The sequence below is a fragment of the Lissotriton helveticus genome, chromosome 1_2 (assembly GCF_964261635.1).
Source record: "Lissotriton helveticus chromosome 1_2, aLisHel1.1, whole genome shotgun sequence".
NCBI classification, from domain to species: Eukaryota; Metazoa; Chordata; class Amphibia; order Caudata; family Salamandridae; genus Lissotriton; species Lissotriton helveticus.
The window spans coordinates 372849283-372868635 of NC_136058.1; the positions used below are offsets into that span (position 1 = coordinate 372849283).

The 19353-nt window shown below is 50.4% G+C and overlaps 1 protein-coding gene across 1 annotated transcript in view; it reads right to left on the reverse strand.

Annotated features, from left to right (window-relative positions):
- Positions 1-19353, reverse strand: part of CFAP57 (cilia and flagella associated protein 57) — a 403172-nt gene that overhangs the window by 255470 nt on the left and 128349 nt on the right. The window contains exon 2 of the mRNA XM_078672374.1: positions 5599-5915. Within this exon, the coding sequence (XP_078528500.1) occupies positions 5599-5895 (297 nt within the window). The 5' untranslated portion in view covers positions 5896-5915. The remainder of the gene's footprint in view (positions 1-5598; positions 5916-19353) is intronic.

The window sequence follows — 19353 nt, forward strand, 5'->3', positions numbered from 1 at the left end:
GGGCTTGGAGTTTTGTAGTGTATTGCTTTACGTCTGATGCAGGCCATCTTTTGGTTGTAATCTTGCTTCGTAAGGCAGCCAGTTGAGCGCCTTCAGGTGTGGCGTGATGTAGTCCATTTTTTCTAGATCCTGTTAGGAGTCTTGCGGCTGCATTGTGACAAGCTTTTAAGGGGGCTGTTGAGATCTTGGGAAGACCTGATAGAGTTGTACATCCATATTTTTAGCCATCATGTTAATGTGTGTTAGCATATGTAGGTTCTTATCCAGCGTAATTCCAAGCGATTTGGTAGAGTTCACTAGAATTTAGACCATTGATCAGCTTGGTCAATTCTTAATCACCAAAGAGTTTTTTGGGGGGAGATTAGAAGGAATTCCGTTTTTTGCGAGTTTAGCTTAAGGTTATTGATTGTTAGTCATTGGACGGTCTTTTCTAAAGATTGGTTCATCATTTTGATCTCGTCTAGGGATGCGATCTTGATATAAAACTGCGTGTCATCTGCATACATCTGGAAGGAGATATTCGCCTGCTGTAATAATTCAGTTAGGGGTTCGACATAGAAGTTAAATAGCGCTGGGGACAATATGGAGCCTTGTGGTACTCCTAATGGACTAGGGGATGAAGGAGAAATATTTTGATTCACCTTAAATATTTACGTACTATTTTCTAAGAAGGATTTGAACCATTGAAGGACTGTGCCTAATATTCCCATTCTGTTTTTTAGTCTCTCCAGTATTTTGCTGTGGTTAACAGCATTGAAAGCGGACGAGAGGTCGAGCAGCACTAGTAGACAAGTTTCATTACGATCGAGAGTGAGTAGGGCGTCATCCACGATATGTAGAATTGCTGTTTCAGTGCTGTGCCCAGGTCTGAATCCTGGTTGGCAGGCATCCAGTAGCCTGAAATCCATGAAGTGTTGACTTAGTTGATGTTGAACACATTTTTCCAAAACCTTGGCTATCATGGATATGTTGGTTATCGGTCGGAAGTTATTAGGGTCCGAGGGGTTTTCTGTAGTTTTTTTAGGATGGGGTGACTAGACCAATTTATAGGCAATCCGGGATGAACCTTGTGACAGCGATGCATTGACGATTTTGGTCCAGAGAGGGGTAACGATATGGTTTATAGGAGACAGGCATTTTGAAGGGAGAGGGTCACTGGAGTAGTGTTGAGTTTGATACTCGATAAGGTTTTTATAATATCTCTGTGATCGTAAAGTTTGAAGGTTGACCATTGAGCTTTAATTTTGGCCATTGGCAGAGCAGGTTGGATTAGACAATCGACTAGAGAGTTCTTTAGGGTTGCTGAGTTGTTTCCGGTCATCATGAGCTCATTCTCTAGAGAGTTGGCTTTAGCTGTGAAAAAGGAAGAAAATTCTTCACTACTTAGATGTGATTTTGAAGTCAAGAGAGCGGTTTTGGCCATTTTTTTTGTCCCTTACTGCCACATTGTTATGACGGTAAAGAAGAGTAAAAACTGGCCATTTGACGGAACACTCAAATCGGGCTGGAATTTGAATACAAAAAAAACTCCAATAAACTTACTCCATCAGAGAATCTGAGGAGTATGTCAGCAATGGAGATGGAGTAGTCTTCATCTGCGACATACTTAAGGTCCACCTGACTGCAAATCAAGCGGGCGGGACCTTCAGTTTGGCGGAGAGGGTAATCTGTCGCTGTTGCGACAGTCTACCTTCTCTGCCGAACTCAAAATCAACCCCATTGTGTGTAAGGTGAGTCAGTGGTGCTCATCCATGTTATGTTACATTTGTTTATAAAAATGTTTATTTTCCAAGCTTCTTACCACTGAGAATCGCAATAAACAATCATTTTCACCGGGTGAAAGGGAAAGTGGGGAGGAAATACAAGTAAGATATCACCTTAGAGATAATTAAAACATGTCTTTCCCAGTATAACTTGAAGCAGCACAAGTCCACTCCAGATAACAGAGCATCAGTTAAATAGGCAAGTCTTTAGAAACTACCTAAAGAGGCTTCAATGAGTACATTTTCTCCGATCAAGTTAAGGACTCTGTTTCAGAACATTTCTACAGCAGTATGCACTTGTTGCATATAGGACTCCATTTAAGAACTCACTCATGTCAGTACAGTATGCCCAGATACTGCCGGTCACATTCAGCTGCCCAGAGCTCCAGCTGTAAAGTGCTCTGGGCTCTGACAGCTACCCACAGCAACAGCTGTATAGTTCTTCCGGCTCTGGCAGCTGCACAGAGCTCCAGCTGTAAAGTGCTCCAGGCTCAGGCAGCTGCCCGGAGCTCCAGCTGTAAAGTGCTCTGGGCTCTGGCAGCTGACCAGGGCTCCAGCTGTAAGTGCTCCACGCTCTGGCTGCTGCCCAGAGCTCCAGCTGTAAGTGCTCCAGGCTCTGGTAGCTGCCCAGAGCTCCAGCTGTAAAGTGCTCCAGGCTCTGGCAGCTGACCAGGGCTCCAGCTGTAAAGTGCTATGGTCTCTGGCAGCTGCCCAGAGCACCAGCTGTAAAGTGCTATGGACTCCGGCAGCTGCTCAGAGTGCCAGCTGTAAAGTGCTATGGTCTTTGGCAGCTGCCCAGAGCGCCAGCTGTAAAGTGCTATGGTCTCTGGCAGCTGCCCAGAGTGCCAGCTGTAAAGTGCTATGGACTCCGGCAGCTGCTCAGAGCGCCAGCTGTAAAGTGCTATGGTCTCTGGCAGCTGCCCAGAGCGTCAGCTGTAAAGTGCTATGGTCTCTGGCAGCTGCCCAGAGCGCCAGCTGTAAAGTGCTATGGTCTCCGGCAGCTGCTCAGAGCGCCAGCTGTAAAGTGCTATGGTCTCTGGCAGCTGCCCAGAGCGCCAGCTGTAAAGTGCTATGGTCTCTGGCAGCTGCCCAGAGCGCCAGCTGTAAAGTGCTATGGTCTCTGGCAGCTGCCCAGAGCGCCAGCTGTAAAGTGCTATGGTCTCTGGCAGCTGCCCAGAGCGCCAGCTGTAAAGTGCTATGGTCTCTGGCAGCTGCCCAGAGCGCCAGCTGTAAAGTGCTATGGTCTCTGGCAGCTGCCCAGAGCGCCAGCTGTAAAGTGCTATGGTCTCTGGCAGCTGCCCAGAGCGCCAGCTGTAAAGTGCTATGGACTCCGGCAGCTGCTCAGAGCGCCAGCTGTAAAGTGCTATGGTCTCTGGCAGCTGCCCAGAGCGCCAGCTGTAAAGTGCTATGGTCTCTGGCAGCTGCCCAGAGCGCCAGCTGTAAAGTGCTATGGTCTCTGGCAGCTGCCCAGAGCGCCAGCTGTAAAGTGCTATGGTCTCTGGCAGCTGCCCAGAGCTCCAGCTGTAAAGTGCTCGGTGCTCTGGCAGCTGACCAGGGCTCCAGCTGTAAAGTGCTCCAGGCTCTGGCAGCTGCCCAGAGCTCCAGCTGTAAAGTGCTCGGTGCTCTGGCAGCTGACCAGGGCTCCAGCTGTAAAGTGCTCCAGGCTCTGGCAGCTGCCCAGAGCTCCAGCTGTAAAGTGCTCGGTGCTCTGGCAGCTGACCAGGGCTCCAGCTGTAAAGTGCTCCAAGCTCTGGCAGCTGCCCAGAGCTCCAGCTGTAAAGTGCTCCAGGCTCTGAGTGCCAGCTGTAAAGTGCTCCAGGATCTGGCAGCTGCCCAGAGTGCCAGCTGTAAAGTGCTCCAGGTTCTGGCAGCTGCCCAGAGCTCCAGCTGTAAAGTGCTCCAGGCTCTGAGTGCCAGCTGTAAAGTGCTCCAGGATCTGGCAGCTGCCCAGAGTGCCAGCTGTAAAGTGCTCCAGGTTCTGGCAGCTGCCCAGAGCGCCAGCTGTAAAGTGCTATGGTCTCTGGCAGCTGCCCAGAGCGCCAGCTGTAAAGTGCTATGGACTCCGGCAGCTGCTCAGAGCGCCAGCTGTAAAGTGCGCCGAGCTCTGGCTGCTGCCAGAGAGTGTCTGGTCTCCAAAGGTGACAGTTCTGCTCTTCGGTAATCGGAGAAGGGCCAGGTTGGAGGAACTCAGCATCAGACCTTGGTTGTGCCAGTTGCATTTAACTGCCGGAAATCATAGATTTTGATTTAGATGGCTTCAGAGCAGACTCTGATCCGTAGAGAGGCAGTGTGGAGCCTGCAAAGCAGGTGATATATGGTCCCAGAGGGAATATGCGCGGTCATGTTCATCACATAAAAGTGGCTTCTCCTAGGTGTATTGCCATAGTCAGGTTACGAGTGTACCACACCACTATGCACTGACACCTGGAGCTGAGGCTTAATAAAGGGAAGAACGTGCCTAAGCACCTTCATCTGCAGGAAGCAGATGCTAGATGCTCTCGCCATCTGCGTCTTAGTAGAAAGATAAACCTCAAAAGGCACTTGTCGCAGCTCATGAAGGCAAGGTTTCCTTAGGGATGAGATCTGGCTTGAGGGCACTCACTCAAGAAACTTTACAGACCTCAACCAGTGCATGAGAGAAAGGAAGTCAAAGAGGCGATGATGCCTGCCCATGGTGGTATGGTGAATTCATGGTGGTAGTTCTTGGCTTATTGTATGTTTTCTCTTCATAGTGGTGCCCAACCATGGCATGATGCTCATCCGGGCAGTACGGTGGTAATTCTTGCCATATTACAGTGGTGATAACACTTGACATATCCTGGGCCTTCAGGGCACCCACACCTGGGCCATCATTTATAGTGGTAATTTATGATATACTGTTGGTATGCATGGCATGATACTGCCCACCCTATCACTATGCTTGCCCTGTCTTAGTGGTGGTAATCACTGGCATATTGAAATCATTTTCAATACATTAAAGATCATGGTGGCTCAGAAGAAGGGAACCAATTCAAGTACAGCATGTACCATTTGGTACTGTTACATATGCGAGGCCAACCATTTCCCCCAAACTAGGACAGAAGGGTTGTGCCAATGCCTGTCGTTGAGAGAAGGGTGGGCAAGGTGTGTTTGATTGTCCAGTTACCTGTGTTGCTTATGAGATCCAAGATCATACTGTACTTTCCCATATGCACAAGGAAACACTGCAGCACACGGGTGAATAACATTGGCACGCAGGAGTAAAGCACTATTTGCACACAACAGCTGCACATTCAAGAGGAATCTACCACCCACCCACACATTCCAACCTGCACACACAAAACGATCGCTGGCTGCATGTTGCAAACTTGGCAAACACTATTTGTGCATTTGAGATATATACACTCCCCCAATGCATTAAACTGTGCACAAGAACAATAACTCTCTTCACCTCACAAGCTGTGCACACTGGAGGGATCAGCCATATGAAAATGCAGTGCAGGCTGAGAGGGTACAGAGTGCAAAATCCTCAAAACACAGGCTGAGCACGCTAGAGGAGTCCTGCATCCTGCAAAGCATGAGGGTACAGGCCATGTGCATTGACAGCCCATTCTCTGTACACCAAGGGCCGGATTTAGATATTGTCTGCAGAAATATAAATCCTATAGGATATAATGGCATTTATATTTCGACGGATGCAATGTCGGTAACCATTGTGATGGAGTATCCCGTCCGGCAAGATCTAACTCAGGCATCATGGCTTCACAGCTCTGCACACAACAACAATCTCTTTCCCTCACACTAAAAGCTGGAGTAGCAGACACACGTAGAAGCGAACAAGTTCCATTAGCAGTACCTGGTAGGCTACGTTGTTTTGATAATCTACTTTCACGACAGCCATCACTTTCTGCTTCTCCCACATCCAGTAGATGATGTTCCAGTCGGGCTCTCCGCACTGTACCGCCAGGTACTTGGTGTCTGGTGAGAACGCCATGCTGACAAATTCATGCACTGGGAAGTCAGGCATAGTAAGCTGCTTGCGTCTCTTGCTGGGCACCGAAGCCAGCTCAAAAATGGTGATGGTGGCTTTATCCTGGAGCTTCTCGGAGATGGCCAGGTACCGGCGATTCGGGCTGATGGCCAGTGCATGCATCCCTTGGCTTCTCTCAGACCCTGTGATGTGAGATACAAACCTACATAAACAACTGTTTGGACACCAAAGCAAATGTTTGAGGCCCCATACCCTGCTGTGAGTGTGCACCCCGACCATCATCAACTGAGCGACAGAGAACAAGCTACACCCCTGTGATACTAGAGCTCCAGCCTTGCTGTCTGGCAGAGACTGACAATGCTTTGGAACTTTTTCACTCATCATGTTAAGGACTCTGGTTCAGAAACTAACCACAGCAATAGGCACTTACTGCATATAGAACTCCATCCAAGACCTCACTCATGTCAGTACAGGATCCCTATATGCTGTCTGTCACATTCAGCTGGGATCAAAAGAAGGATGTTACTTATATCTGATGCTGTGCGTATCTCTGGGGAACCGCTCCCCAGATTCGACTGTCACATTGTACTGTGGTCAGGACAAGGATATGAACTTTGTTTGGGTGGTACTGAACCACAGGCTCTGCTTAGCACACGATACTGGAATCAGGAGATAGGTGTTACCTATATAAAATGTGCAGATCCCTCCCTGGGCTACTGATTAACAGATTTTTGCCGTCACAGTATCAGGGGCTGGAGAAGAATTTTACTGATAAATGTCTGATGCTGTATGTATCAGTGTGCTACTGACCACTCAGACCCTGCCTGTCACACGGTACTGGGGTCAGGAGAAGGATGACCCCAATGTATGATGTTATGTTATGTCAAAATAAATGTATAAAGCGCACGTACACCGGGGAGGTTTCATGGAGCTACTTTGCTTGATACCCAAGTTCTAATGCACATTTAGAAGGCCTGACGGAAGAGATCGGTCTTAAGGAGGCTTCTAAAACTGAGAAGATTTCAGAGGGAAGAGAGTTCCAGAACATGGGGGTCAAAATGGCAAACCTGGCACCACCAGTACACTTCAATTTAAGAGGGGGTTGACAGATGTAGCTTGTGTGCTGAACGAAGATTGTGTGTGGGAACGTACTTGTTGGTCAGGTTGTTGACAAATTTAGGACTTATCCCATTGAGTGACTTAAAAATGAGGCACCCAACCTTGAAGGCACATCGCTGGACTACCGGAAGCCAATGAAGTTTCTTCAGGAGAGGAGTAACATGAAGGTGCCTAGGTTGATGAACGAGCAGGCGAGATGCCTGGTTTTGAACCAGCTGTAGGTGTTTCGATAGATAGAAGGGGATGCCGAAGTCAAGCGAATTGGCATAGTCAATATGGGACATGACCATGGCAATAATTGGGCTTCGTAGGTAAGAAACCTGCATATCTTTTTTATTTTCCTGAGTTGGAAAAAGCAGGTAGAAATCACTGACCCTATCTGTGGCTTCATTGTGAGGTCCTGACTGATGATTACCCCAAGGCTCTTGGCCGAGTTTGATGGAGAAGGGGACTGGCCCAATTCCCTGGGCCAAAAGTGAGGGCCCCAGGGATTTTTACTAACACCACCGGTTAGACCCAGCTCCGTCTTGTCCGGATTGAGCTTAAGATGGTTGCAGTTCATCCACTGACTAATGAACAGCATGGTGGACTGAAAGGCGTAGACCGACTCAGGAGAGTTGCTAATAGGAGAAATGAGTTGAAAGTCGTCAGCATAGTTAAATGTGTAGACTTGACGCTCTTTCAGGGCTCAGACAAGAGGGAGAAGGTACAGATTGAGTAACAGGTGAGAAAGTGAGGATCCCTGAGGGACTCCGCAAGAAATTTTGATCCTAGGGGCAGTAAACTGTGCTGTGCAGACTGCCTGCGATTGGTTTACTAAAAAGAAGGTGATCCAGCCCAGGGCAGGTCCCGTGATTCCCGCGTCTCTTACCCAGTCGACCAGAAGATTATGGTCGACCATGTCAAAGGCCGCGGAAAGATCAAGCAGGACAAGGGCCTGCGGGGAGCCACCATCGACCTTGCCGCGGAGAGTGTCCAACACTGTGTGGATCACCGCCTTGGCAGAATGGGCCGGGCGGAACCCCGCTTAATGAGAATCAAGGAATTCAGATTCTTCCAGAAAATCAGTGAGAAATCTTGTGGCATAAGCTTCCAAAACATTCGCTAGGTAAGAAAGAAGAGAGATTGGTTGATAGTTTGTTAAAGTTTGCGGATCTGCACCAGGCTTCTTCAAGAGGGGGATAACAACTACCTCCTTAAAAGTGGCAGGTACAATACCCTGGGATAATGCTTCATTTAAGAGATTAATGGCAGGACTGGGGAGGTCAGTAAAGATTTCTTTCAAAATACTAGGAGGGCAGCAGTCAGTGGGGGAGCAAGATTTGACTTTAGAGAGGCGATCTGCAAAGGTATGCTCGTGAATTTTAGGAAATTGCATAAAGGTGCTATGATTTTGTGTGGTGTACAAACTAGAGTACAGATTTTTGCAGGCCGGAATGCTGGACTTGATTGAAATTCTATCGGGATTGGACAGCTCATTTACTATGGAGAAGATCTCTTTCGTGCGATTAGTTGCGGACAGAATTTTTAAGGAGGAGTATGCTGCCTTGGCAGTCAGGAGGGATTTTTTATATGTTTTCGTGGTGTTTATGTAGAGACATTTGTCTTCAGGTAAATAGATGCGTCTCCATTTTCTCTCCAGTTGCCTTAGGGCTAGTTTATGATTTTTCAGCTCGGTAGAAAACCATTTCTGGGCATCGTGAGGACGAGAGGCGTTGATCTTCCTGGGGGGCGCACATTTGTCGCTAACAGCCAATAACCAGTTAGTTAACTGTTCCTCAGCCAGGTTGATGGAAGAGTTGACAGGGGGGAAAGAGTTAGCAGGTGAATTAAGAAATAATGGTTTCTTGATTTTATTCCAATTTCTGCGTGTGCCACTTCCTAGGCAGGGTAATTTGATGGAGAAATTGTCATGGATAGTAAATTTAATTATATTTTGGTCTGACCAAGTACACGGTGATACTGATACAGGGGACATGGTTATATTAATTGTCCAGATCTGGTCAAGGATATGTCCCTTGATATGAGTAGCAGTGATAACTTGTTGTACAAGGTTTATGTCTCTGTCTATGTGCTTGTGCGCATATGAGAGTGTGTGCCCACATTTGTATGTGCTTGTGCATGTCTGTGCATGTGATGGTGTGTGCATGCTGGATTTGTTATTCTCTGGCAGCCACTGTCCTGGAAATTGACTCCAACTGCCAGATGCCTGACCTTAAGATGGCCACCAAGGTACAGTACAGTCCCCTGCCTGACCCCAAGATGGGTTCCATAGTGGTCCCCTCCAAGTTGTTTTACTTCCATGGGACAACAATTGGACATTGATCAGACCTTGAACCTATCCCCTAACCTGCTTACACATCAGGACTTGGAACCTGTGGAACTTATCCCAGACTGTAGAGACCAAGCGATTTGGCTGATTCCCGGTGGAGCTACCATATAGCTAAAGAAGATATGGGTTGTGGACACCCCCCCCTGACATCACCTACCCAGCCGGACCTTGAGCAGATGTTCCCCTTGTCTCTACATCTTATCTTCCTCCTACCCCCTTACCCTTCCTTACGTCATTCACCTTGTCCCCTATGTTCTTTAAATGCTTTCCTTGATACTTATGTGATTTATAACTGATGGAAACTGCAACATTATTGTTCCTCATGTAGAGCGCTCTGTTTCCTTTGGGTATAGCCAGCGCTATATAATAACTCATTTTAATGTGTTCCCATTTAGTACTCTCTCTCTCTTTGTCTAGTTTCCTAACTCCTATCCCCTATATCTCTCAACTTGCCTGCTAGTCTGCCTCGCCCCCTGTCCTTTGTGCCCTTTGACTAAGCACTCTTTCTCCCCTTCTTGGGGAAAGAACCAATATTTATACTCTGGCGTCCCAGCAAACCCACTGAGAGAGTCCACTGCGCCAAGGGAGACACTCACAGCTGAGGCCTGTTATGGCACCCCTTGCCAAAGCACTCCCTCTCCCCTTTTAGGGGAAGGATCCAGTATGTAGGCCTTGGAGTCTCAGAGACCCCTCTGAGAGAGCCCACTGTGTAAAGTGAACCTCCGCAACAGAGATAGAGAAGTGATACCACTTTCCCTGGGATAACAGCTTACTGGACTTTGGATGTTGCTTTGACTCGTCTACCGGTTTGTGTCCCCGTCACCCTTCCCCTCCTCTTTCCATGCTGTGTCCGTCACCCTCCTCTTCTCTTTCCCCCCTCATTACCCCTCCCCTGAATCTATCCTAGCCTGCTTTTCCCCTTACGTATTTCTGCTTATCTCGACCTTACACGTAACTATGTTGCCATGCTCTAAAAACTGCGTAACCTTTGTTAACGATGTAACCTGTAACTATGATCTGATGCTCATGTAAAGCGCTCTGATACCTCCGGGTCTAGCCAGTGCTATATAAAACCTTTAAAATAAATAGCTCTCTAGGTTCTGCCGATTGTGGGCCCCCTGATGTTTCATTGGCCCAATAATTGAAATCACCAATAAGCATGACCCTCCCAAGGTTAGTGACTAGATGCGCAACCTGTCCACCTAGAGAGTGAGGAAACAAGGCATCCTTTGAGGAGGCGTATAGAGCAGGACGTACACTAACGGGGCAGTGATCGGTTCAAATTCAAGTTTAATCACCAGGTTGTCCACTGAAGTTACATCTAGAGAGGTTAGTGTGGAATATTTGCCGTTGTGACGGGTAATGATAGCTACCCCTCCACCAACTTTCCCCTGGGGAGGTTGGCTTGCATGAAATGGTAATCTAAAGGGAGTGCAGCTAGAATATCTGGTGATGATTCCTGACATAACCAAGTTTCCGTAAGAAGAAGGAAATGATGCCACACTTACCCCTATAGTAGTTGACCCTCTCTTTCTGTGGTACCTGTCAGAGTATTGAAGTCAGGAGGAAGAGATTGTATACAATACTGTAACTAGCTCGGAGTCACATGGTACTGGGGTCAGGAGAAGGAAGACACCTATGTATGATGCCGCACCTACCCCTATGGTACTTGACACTATCTTCCTGTGGTAACAAGGTCAAGAGGAGGTTATTTGCATACAATGCTGTAACTAGCTCTACGTCACTCGTCCACAGACCCTGCCTGCCACAGAGTGGTAGGTTCAGTAGACGAAAGTTACCTAGATTTTTACAATGCTGTACCTATCCTGGGTTACTGAGTTTCAAAGGGCACAGAGGTCATGAGAAGGAGGCTGCCCAAGCTTGGTATTAACTTAATAATCCAGACTCTGACTGGCAAAGGGCATTGAGGGCAGGAGAGGGGGGTTACCCACACCAGACTCTGACTCACAAAGGGCACTGAGCCCACGAAATGGAGGTTACCCACACCTGACTCTGACTGGCAAAGGGCATTGAGGGCAGGAGAGGGAGGTTCATACCTGACTCTGACTGATAAAGGGATTTGATGCCAGGAGAGAGAGGTTCCCCATACCTGACTAAGAGCATTGAGGGCAGGAGAGGGAGGTTCCCCATACCTGACTAAGAGCATTGAGGGCAGGAGAGGGAGGTTCATACCTGACTCTGACTGATAAAGGGATTTGATGAGAGGAGAGGGAGGTTCCCCATACCTGACTAAGAGCATTGAGGGCAGGAGAGGGAGGTTCCCCATACCTGACTAAGAGCATTGAGGGCAGGAGAGGGAGGTTCCCCATACCTGACTAAGAGCATTGAGGGCATAGAGGCCAGGAGAGGGAGATTCCCCATACCTGACTAAGAGCATTGAGGGCAGGAGAGGGAGGTTCCCTATACCTGACTAAGAGCATTGAGGGCAGGAGACGGAGGTTTCCCATACCTGACTAAGAGCATTGAGGGCAGGAGAGGGAGGTTCCCCATACCTGACTAAGAGCATTGAGGGCAGGAGAGGGAGGTTCCCCATACCTGACTCTGACTGATAAAGGGATTTGGTGCCAGGAGAGGGAGGTTCCCCATACCTGACTAAGAGCATTGAGGGCAGGAAAGGGAAGTTCCCCATACCTGACTAAGAGCATTGAGGGCAGGAGAGGGAGGTTCCCCATACCTGACTAAGAGCATTGAGGGCAGGAGAGGGAGATTCCCCATACCTGACTAAGAGCATTGAGGGCAGGAGAGGGAGGTTCCCCATACCTGACTAAGAGCATTGAGGGCAAGAGAGGGAGGTTCTCCATACCTGACTAAGAGCATTGAGGGCAGGAGAGGGAGGTTCCCCATACCTAAGAGCATTGAGGGCAGGAGAGGGAGGTTCCCCATACCTGACTAAGAGCATTGAGGGCATAGAGGCCAGGAGAGGGAGATTCCCCATACCTGACTAAGAGCATTGAGGGCAGGAGAGGGAGGTTCCCCATACCTGACTAAGAGCATTGAGGGCAGGAGAGGGAGGTTCATACCTGACTCTGACTGATAAAGGGATTTGATGCCAGGAGAGGGAGGTTCCCCATACCTGACTAAGAGCATTGAGGGCAGGAGAGTGAAGTTCCCCATACCTGACTAAGAGCATTGAGGGCATAGAGGCCAGGAGAGGGAGATTCCCCATACCTGACAAAGAGCATTGAGGGCAGGAGAGGGAGGTTCCCCATACCTGACTAAGAGCATTGAGGGCAGAAGAGGGAGGTTCCCCATACCTGACTAAGAGCATTGAGGGCAGGAGAGGGAGGTTCCCCATACCTGACTAAGAGCATTGAGAGCAGGAGAGGGAGGTTCCCCATACCTGACTCTGACTGATAAAGGGATTTGATGCCAGGAGAGGGAGGTTCCCCATACCTGACTAAGAGCATTGAGGGCAGGAGAGGGAGGTTCCCCATACCTGACTAAGAGCATTGAGGGCAGGAGAGGGAGGTTCCCCATACCAGACTAAGAGCATTGAGGGAAGGAGAGGGAGGTTCTCCATACCTGACTAAGAGCATTGAGGGCAGGAGAGGGAGGTTCCCCATACCTGACTAAGAGCATTGAGGGCAGGAGAGGGAGGTTCCCCATACCTGACTAAGAGCATTGAGGGAAGGAGAGGGAGGTTCCCCATACCTGACTAAGAGCATTGAGGGCATAGAGGCCAGGAGAGGGAGATTCCCCATACCTGACTAAGAGCATTGAGGGCAGGAGAGGGAGGTTCCCCATACCCGACTAAGAGCATTGAGGGCAGGAGAGGGAGGTTCCCCATACCTGACTAAGAGCATTGAGGGCAGGAGAGGGAGGTTCCCCATACCTGACTAAGAGCATTGAGGGCAGGGGAGGGAGGTTCCCCATACCTGACTAAGAGCATTGAGGGCAGGAGAGGGAGGTTCCCCATACCTGACTAAGAGCATTGAGGGCATAGAGGCAAGGAGAGGGAGATTCCCCATACCTGACTAAGAGCATTGAGGGCAGGAGAGGGAGGTTCCCCATACCTGACTAAGAGCATTGAGGGCAGGAGAGGGAGGTTCCCCATACCTGACTAAGAGCATTGAGGGCAGGAGAGGGAGGTTCCCCATACCTGACTAAGAGCATTGAGGGCAGGAGAGGGAGGTTCTCCATACCTGACTAAGAGCATTGAGGGCAGGAGAGGGAGGTTCCCCATACCTGACTAAGAGCATTGAAGGAAGGAGAGGGAGGTTCCCCATACCCGACTAAGAGCATTGAGGGCATAGAGGCCAGGACAGGGAGATTCCCCATACCTGACTAAGAGCATTGAGGGCAGGAGAGGGAGGTTCTCCATACCTGCCTAAGAGCATTGAGGGCAGGAGAGGGAGGTTCCCCATACCTGACTAAGAGCATTGAGGACAGGAGAGGGAGGTTCCCCATACCTGACTAAGAGCATTGAGGGCAGGAGAGGGAGGTTCCCCATACCTGACTAAGAGCATTGAGGGCAGGAGAGGGAGGTTCCCCATACCTAACTAAGAGCATTGAGGGCAGGAGAGGGAGGTTCCCCATACCTGACAAGGAGCATTGAGGGCAGGAGAGGGAGGTTCCCCATACCTGACTAAGAGCATTGAGGGCAGGAGAGGGAGGTTCCCCATACCTGACTAAGAGCATTGAGGGCAGGAGAGGGAGGTTCCCCATACCTGACTCTGACTGATAAAGGGATTTGATGCCAGGAGAGGGAGGTTCCCCATACCTGACTAAGAGCATTGAGGGCAGGAGAGGGAGGTTCCCCATACCTGACTAAGAGCATTGAGGGAAGGAGAGGGAGGTTCCCCATACCTGACTAAGAGCATTGAGGGCAGGAGAGGGAGGTTCTCCATACCTGACTAAGAGCATTGAGGGCAGGAGAGGGAGGTTCCCCATACCTGACTAAGAGCATTGAGGGCAGGAGAGGGAGGTTCCCCATACCTGACTCTGACTGATAAAGGGATTTGATGCCAGGAGAGGGAGGTTCCCCATACCTGACTAAAAGCATTGAGGGCAGGAGAGGGAGGTTCCCCATACCTGACTAAGAGCATTGAGGGCAGGAGCGGGAGGTTCATACCTGACTCTGACTGATAAAGGGATTTGATGCCAGGAGAGGGAGGTTCCCCATACCTGACTAAGAGCATTGAGGGAAGGAGAGGGAGGTTCCCCATACCTGACTAAGAGCATTGAGGGCAGGAGAGGGAGGTTCCCCATACCTGACTAAGAGCATTGAGGGCAGGAGAGGGAGGTTCCCCATACCTGACTAAGAGCATTGAGGGCAGGAGAGGGAGGTTCCCCATACCTGACTAAGAGCATTGAGGGCAGGAGAGGGAGGTTCATACCTGACTCTGACTGATAAAGGGATTTGATGCCAGGAGAGGGAGGTTTCCCATACCTGACTAAGAGCATTGAGGGAAGGAGAGGGAGGTTCCCCATACCTGACTAAGAGCATTAAGGGCAGGAGAGGGAGGTTCCCCATACCTGACTAAGAGCATTGAGGGCAGGAGAGGGAGGTTCCCCATACCTGACTAAGAGCATTGAGGGAAGGAGAGGGGGGTTCCCCATACCTGACTAAGAGCATTGAGGGCATAGAGGCCAGGAGAGGGAGATTCCCCATACCTGACTAAGAGCATTGAGGGCAGGAGAGGGAGGTTCCCCATACCTGACTAAGAGCATTGAGGGCAGGAGAGGGAGGTTCTCCATACCTGACTAAGAGCATTGAGGGCAGGAGAGGGAGGTTCCCCATACCCGACTCTGACTGATAAAGGGATTTGATGCCAGGAGAGGGAGGTTCCCCATACCTGACTAAGAGCATTGAGGGCAGGAGAGGGAGGTTCCCCATACCTGACTAAGAGCATTGAGGGCAGGAGAGGGAGGTTCCCCATACCTGACTAAGACTGATAAAGGGATTTGATGCCAGGAGAGGGAGGTTCCCCATACCTGACTAAGAGCATTGAGGGCAGGAGAGGGAGATTCCCCATACCTGACTAAGAGCATTGAGGGCAGGAGAGGGAGGTTCTTTATACCTGACTAAGAGCATTGAGGGCAGGAGAGGGAGGTTCCCCATACCTGACTAAGACTGATAAAGGGATTTGATGCCAGGAGAGGGAGGTTCCCCATACCTGACTAAGAGCATTGAGGGCAGGAGAGGGAGGTTCCCCATACCTGACTATGAGCATTGAGGGCAGGAGAGGGAGGTTCCCCATACCTGACTAAGAGCATTGAGGGCAGGAGAGGGGGGTTCTCCATACCCGACTAAGAGCATTGAGGGCAGGAGAGAGAGGTTCCCCATACCTGACTAAGAGCATTGAGGGCAGGAGAAGGAGGTTCCCCATACCTGACTAAGAGCATTGAGGGCAGGAGAGGGAGGTTCCTCATACCTGACTAAGAGCATTGAGGGCAGGAGAGAGAGGTTCCCCAAACCTGACTAAGAGCATTGAGGGCAGGAGAGGGAGGTTCCCCATACCTTACTCTGACTGATAAAGGGATTTGATGCCAGGAGAGGGAGGTTCCCCATACCTGACTAAGAGCATTGAGGGAAGGAGAGGGAGGTTCCCCATACCTGACTAAGAGCATTGAGGGCATAGAGGCCAGGAGAGGGAGATTCCCATACCTGACTAAGAGCATTGAGGGCAGGAGAGGGAGGTTCCCCATACCTGACTAAGAGCATTGAGGGCAGGTGTGGGAGGTTCCCCATACCTGACTAAGAGCATTGAGGGCAGGAGAGGGAGGTTCCCCATACCTGACTCTGACTGATAAAGGGATTTGATGCCAGGAGAGGGAGGTTCCCCATACCTTACTAAAAGCATTGAGGGCAGGAGAGGGAGGTTTCCCATACCTGACTAAGAGCATTGAGGGCAGGAGCGGGAGGTTCATACCTGACTCTGACTGATAAAGGGATTTGATGCCAGGAGAGGGAGGTTCCCCATACCTGACTAAGAGCATTGAGGGAAGGAGAGGGAGGTTCCCCATACCTGACTAAGAGCATTGAGGGCAGGAGAGGGAGGTTCCCCATACCTGACTAAGAGCATTGAGGGCAGGAGAGGGAGGTTCCCCATACCTGACTAAGAGCATTGAGGGCAGGAGAGGGAGGTTCCCCATACCTGACTAAGAGCATTGAGGGCAGGAGAGGGAGGTTCATACCTGACTCTGACTGATAAAGGGATTTGATGCCAGGAGAGGGAGGTTCCCCATACCTGACTAAGAGCATTGAGGGAAGGAGAGGGAGGTTCCCCATACCTGACTAAGAGCATTAAGGGCAGGAGAGGGAGGTTCCCCATACCTGACTAAGAGCATTGAGGGCAGGAGAGGGAGGTTCCCCATACCTGACTAAGAGCATTGAGGGCAGGAGAGGGAGGTTCATACCTGACTCTGACTGATAAAGGGATTTGATGCCAGGAGAGGGAGGTTCCCCATACCTGACTAAGAGCATTGAGGGCAGGAGAGGGAGGTTCTCCATACCTGACTAAGAGCATTGAGGGCAGGAGAGGGAGGTTCCCCATACCCGACTCTGACTGATAAAGGGATTTGATGCCAGGAGAGGGAGGTTCCCCATACCTGACTAAGAGCATTGAGGGCAGGAGAGGGAGGTTCCCCATACCTGACTAAGAGCATTGAGGGCAGGAGAGGGAGGTTCCCCATACCTGACTAAGACTGATAAAGGGATTTGATGCCAGGAGAGGGAGGTTCCCCATACCTGACTAAGAGCATTGAGGGCAGGAGAGGGAGATTCCCCATACCTGACTAAGAGCATTGAGGGCAGGAGAGGGAGGTTCTTTATACCTGACTAAGAGCATTGAGGGCAGGAGAGGGAGGTTCCCCATACCTGACTAAGACTGATAAAGGGATTTGATACCAGGAGAGGGAGGTTCCCCATACCTGACTAAGAGCATTGAGGGCAGGAGAGGGAGGTTCCCCATACCTGACTATGAGCATTGAGGGCAGGAGAGGGAGGTTCCCCATACCTGACTAAGAGCATTGAGGGCAGGAGAGGGGGGTTCTCCATACCCGACTAAGAGCATTGAGGGCAGGAGAGAGAGGTTCCCCATACCTGACTAAGAGCATTGAGGGCAGGAGAAGGAGGTTCCCCATACCTGACTAAGAGCATTGAGGGCAGGAGAGGGAGGTTCCTCATACCTGACTAAGAGCATTGAGGGCAGGAGAGAGAGGTTCCCCAAACCTGACTAAGAGCATTGAGGGCAGGAGAGGGAGGTTCCCCATACCTTACTCTGACTGATAAAGGGATTTGATGCCAGGAGAGGGAGGTTCCCCATACCTGACTAAGAGCATTGAGGGAAGGAGAGGGAGGTTCCCCATACCTGACTAAGAGCATTGAGGGCATAGAGGCCAGGAGAGGGAGATTCCCATACCTGACTAAGAGCATTGAGGGCAGGAGAGGGAGGTTCCCCATACCTGACTAAGAGCATTGAGGGCAGGTGTGGGAGGTTCCCCATACCTGACTAAGAGCATTGAGGGCAGGAGAGGGAGGTTCCCCATACCTGACTAAGAGCATTGAGGGCAAGAGAGGGAGGTTCTCCATACCCGACTAAGAGCATTGAGGGCAGGAGAGGGAGGTTCATACCTGACTCTGACTGATAAAGGGATTTGATGCCAGGAGAGGGAGGTTCCCCATACCTGACTAAGAGCATTGAGGGCAGGAGAGGGAGGTTCCCCATACCTGACTAAGAGCATTGAGGGCAGGAGAGGGAGGTTCCCCATACCTGACTAAGAGCATTGAGGGCAGGAGAGGGAGGTTCTCCATACCTGACTAAGAGCATTGAGGGCAGGAGAGGGAGGTTCCCCATACCTGACTAAGAGCATTGAGGGCAGGAGAGGGAGGTTCCCCATACCTGACTAAGAGCATTGAGGGAAGGAAAGGGAGGTTCCCCATACCTGACTAAGAGCATTGAGGGCATAGAGGCCAGGAGAGGGAGATTCCCCATACCTGACTAAGAGCATTGAGGGCAGGAGAGGGAGGTTACCCATACCCGACTAAGAGCATTGAGGGCAGGAGAGGGAGGTTCCCCATACCTGACTAAGAGCATTGAGGGCAGGAGAGGGAGGTTCCCCATACCCGACTAAGAGCATTGAGGGCAGGAGAGGGAGGTTCCCCATACCTGACTAAGAGCATTGAGGGCAGGAGAGGGAGGTTCCCCATACCTGACTAAGAGCATTGAGGGCAGGAGAGGGAGGTTCCCCATACCTGACTAAGAGCATTGAGGGCAGGAGAGGGAGGTTCTCCATACCTGACTAAGAGCATTGAGAGCAGGAGAGGGAGGTTCCCCATACCCGACTCTGACTGATAAAGGGATTTGATGCCAGGAGAGGGAGGTTCCCCATACCAGACTAAGAGCATTGAGGGCAGGAGAGGGAGGTTCCCCATACCTGACTAAGAGCATTGAGGGCAGGAGAGGGAGGTTCCCCATACCTGACTAAGACTGATAAACGGATTTGATGCCAGGAGAGGGAGATTCCCCATACCTGAGTAAGAGCATTGAGGGCAGGAGAGGGAGGTTCTCCATACCTGACTAAGAGCATTGAGGGCAGGAGAGGGAGGTTCCCCATACCTGACTAAGACTGATAAAGGGATTTGATGCCAGGAGAGGGAGGTTCCCCATACCTGACTATGAGCATTGAGGGCAGGAGAGGGAGGTTCCCCATACCTGACTAAGAGCATTGAGGGCAGGAGAGGGAGGTTTTCCATACCTGACTAAGAGCATTGAGGGCAGGAGAGGGAGGTTCCCCATACCTGACTAAGAGCATTGAGGGCAGGAGAAGGAGGTTGCCCATACCTGACTAAGAGCATTGAGGGCAGGAGAGGGAGGTTCCCCATACCTGACTAAGAGCATTGAGGGCAGGAGAGGGAGGTTCTCCATACCTGACTAAGAGCATTTCGGGCAGGAGAGGGAGGTTCCCCATACCTGACTAAGAGCATTGAGGGCAGGAGAGGGAGGTTCCCCATACCTGACTAAGAGCATTGAGGGAAGGAGAGGGAGGTTCCCCATACCTGACTAAGAGCATTGAGGGCATAGAGGCCAGGAGAGGGAGATTCCCCATACCTGACTAAGAGCATTGAGGGCAGGAGAAGGAGGTTACCCATACCCGACTAAGAGCATTGAGGGCAGGAGAGGGAGGTTCCCCATACCTGACTAAGA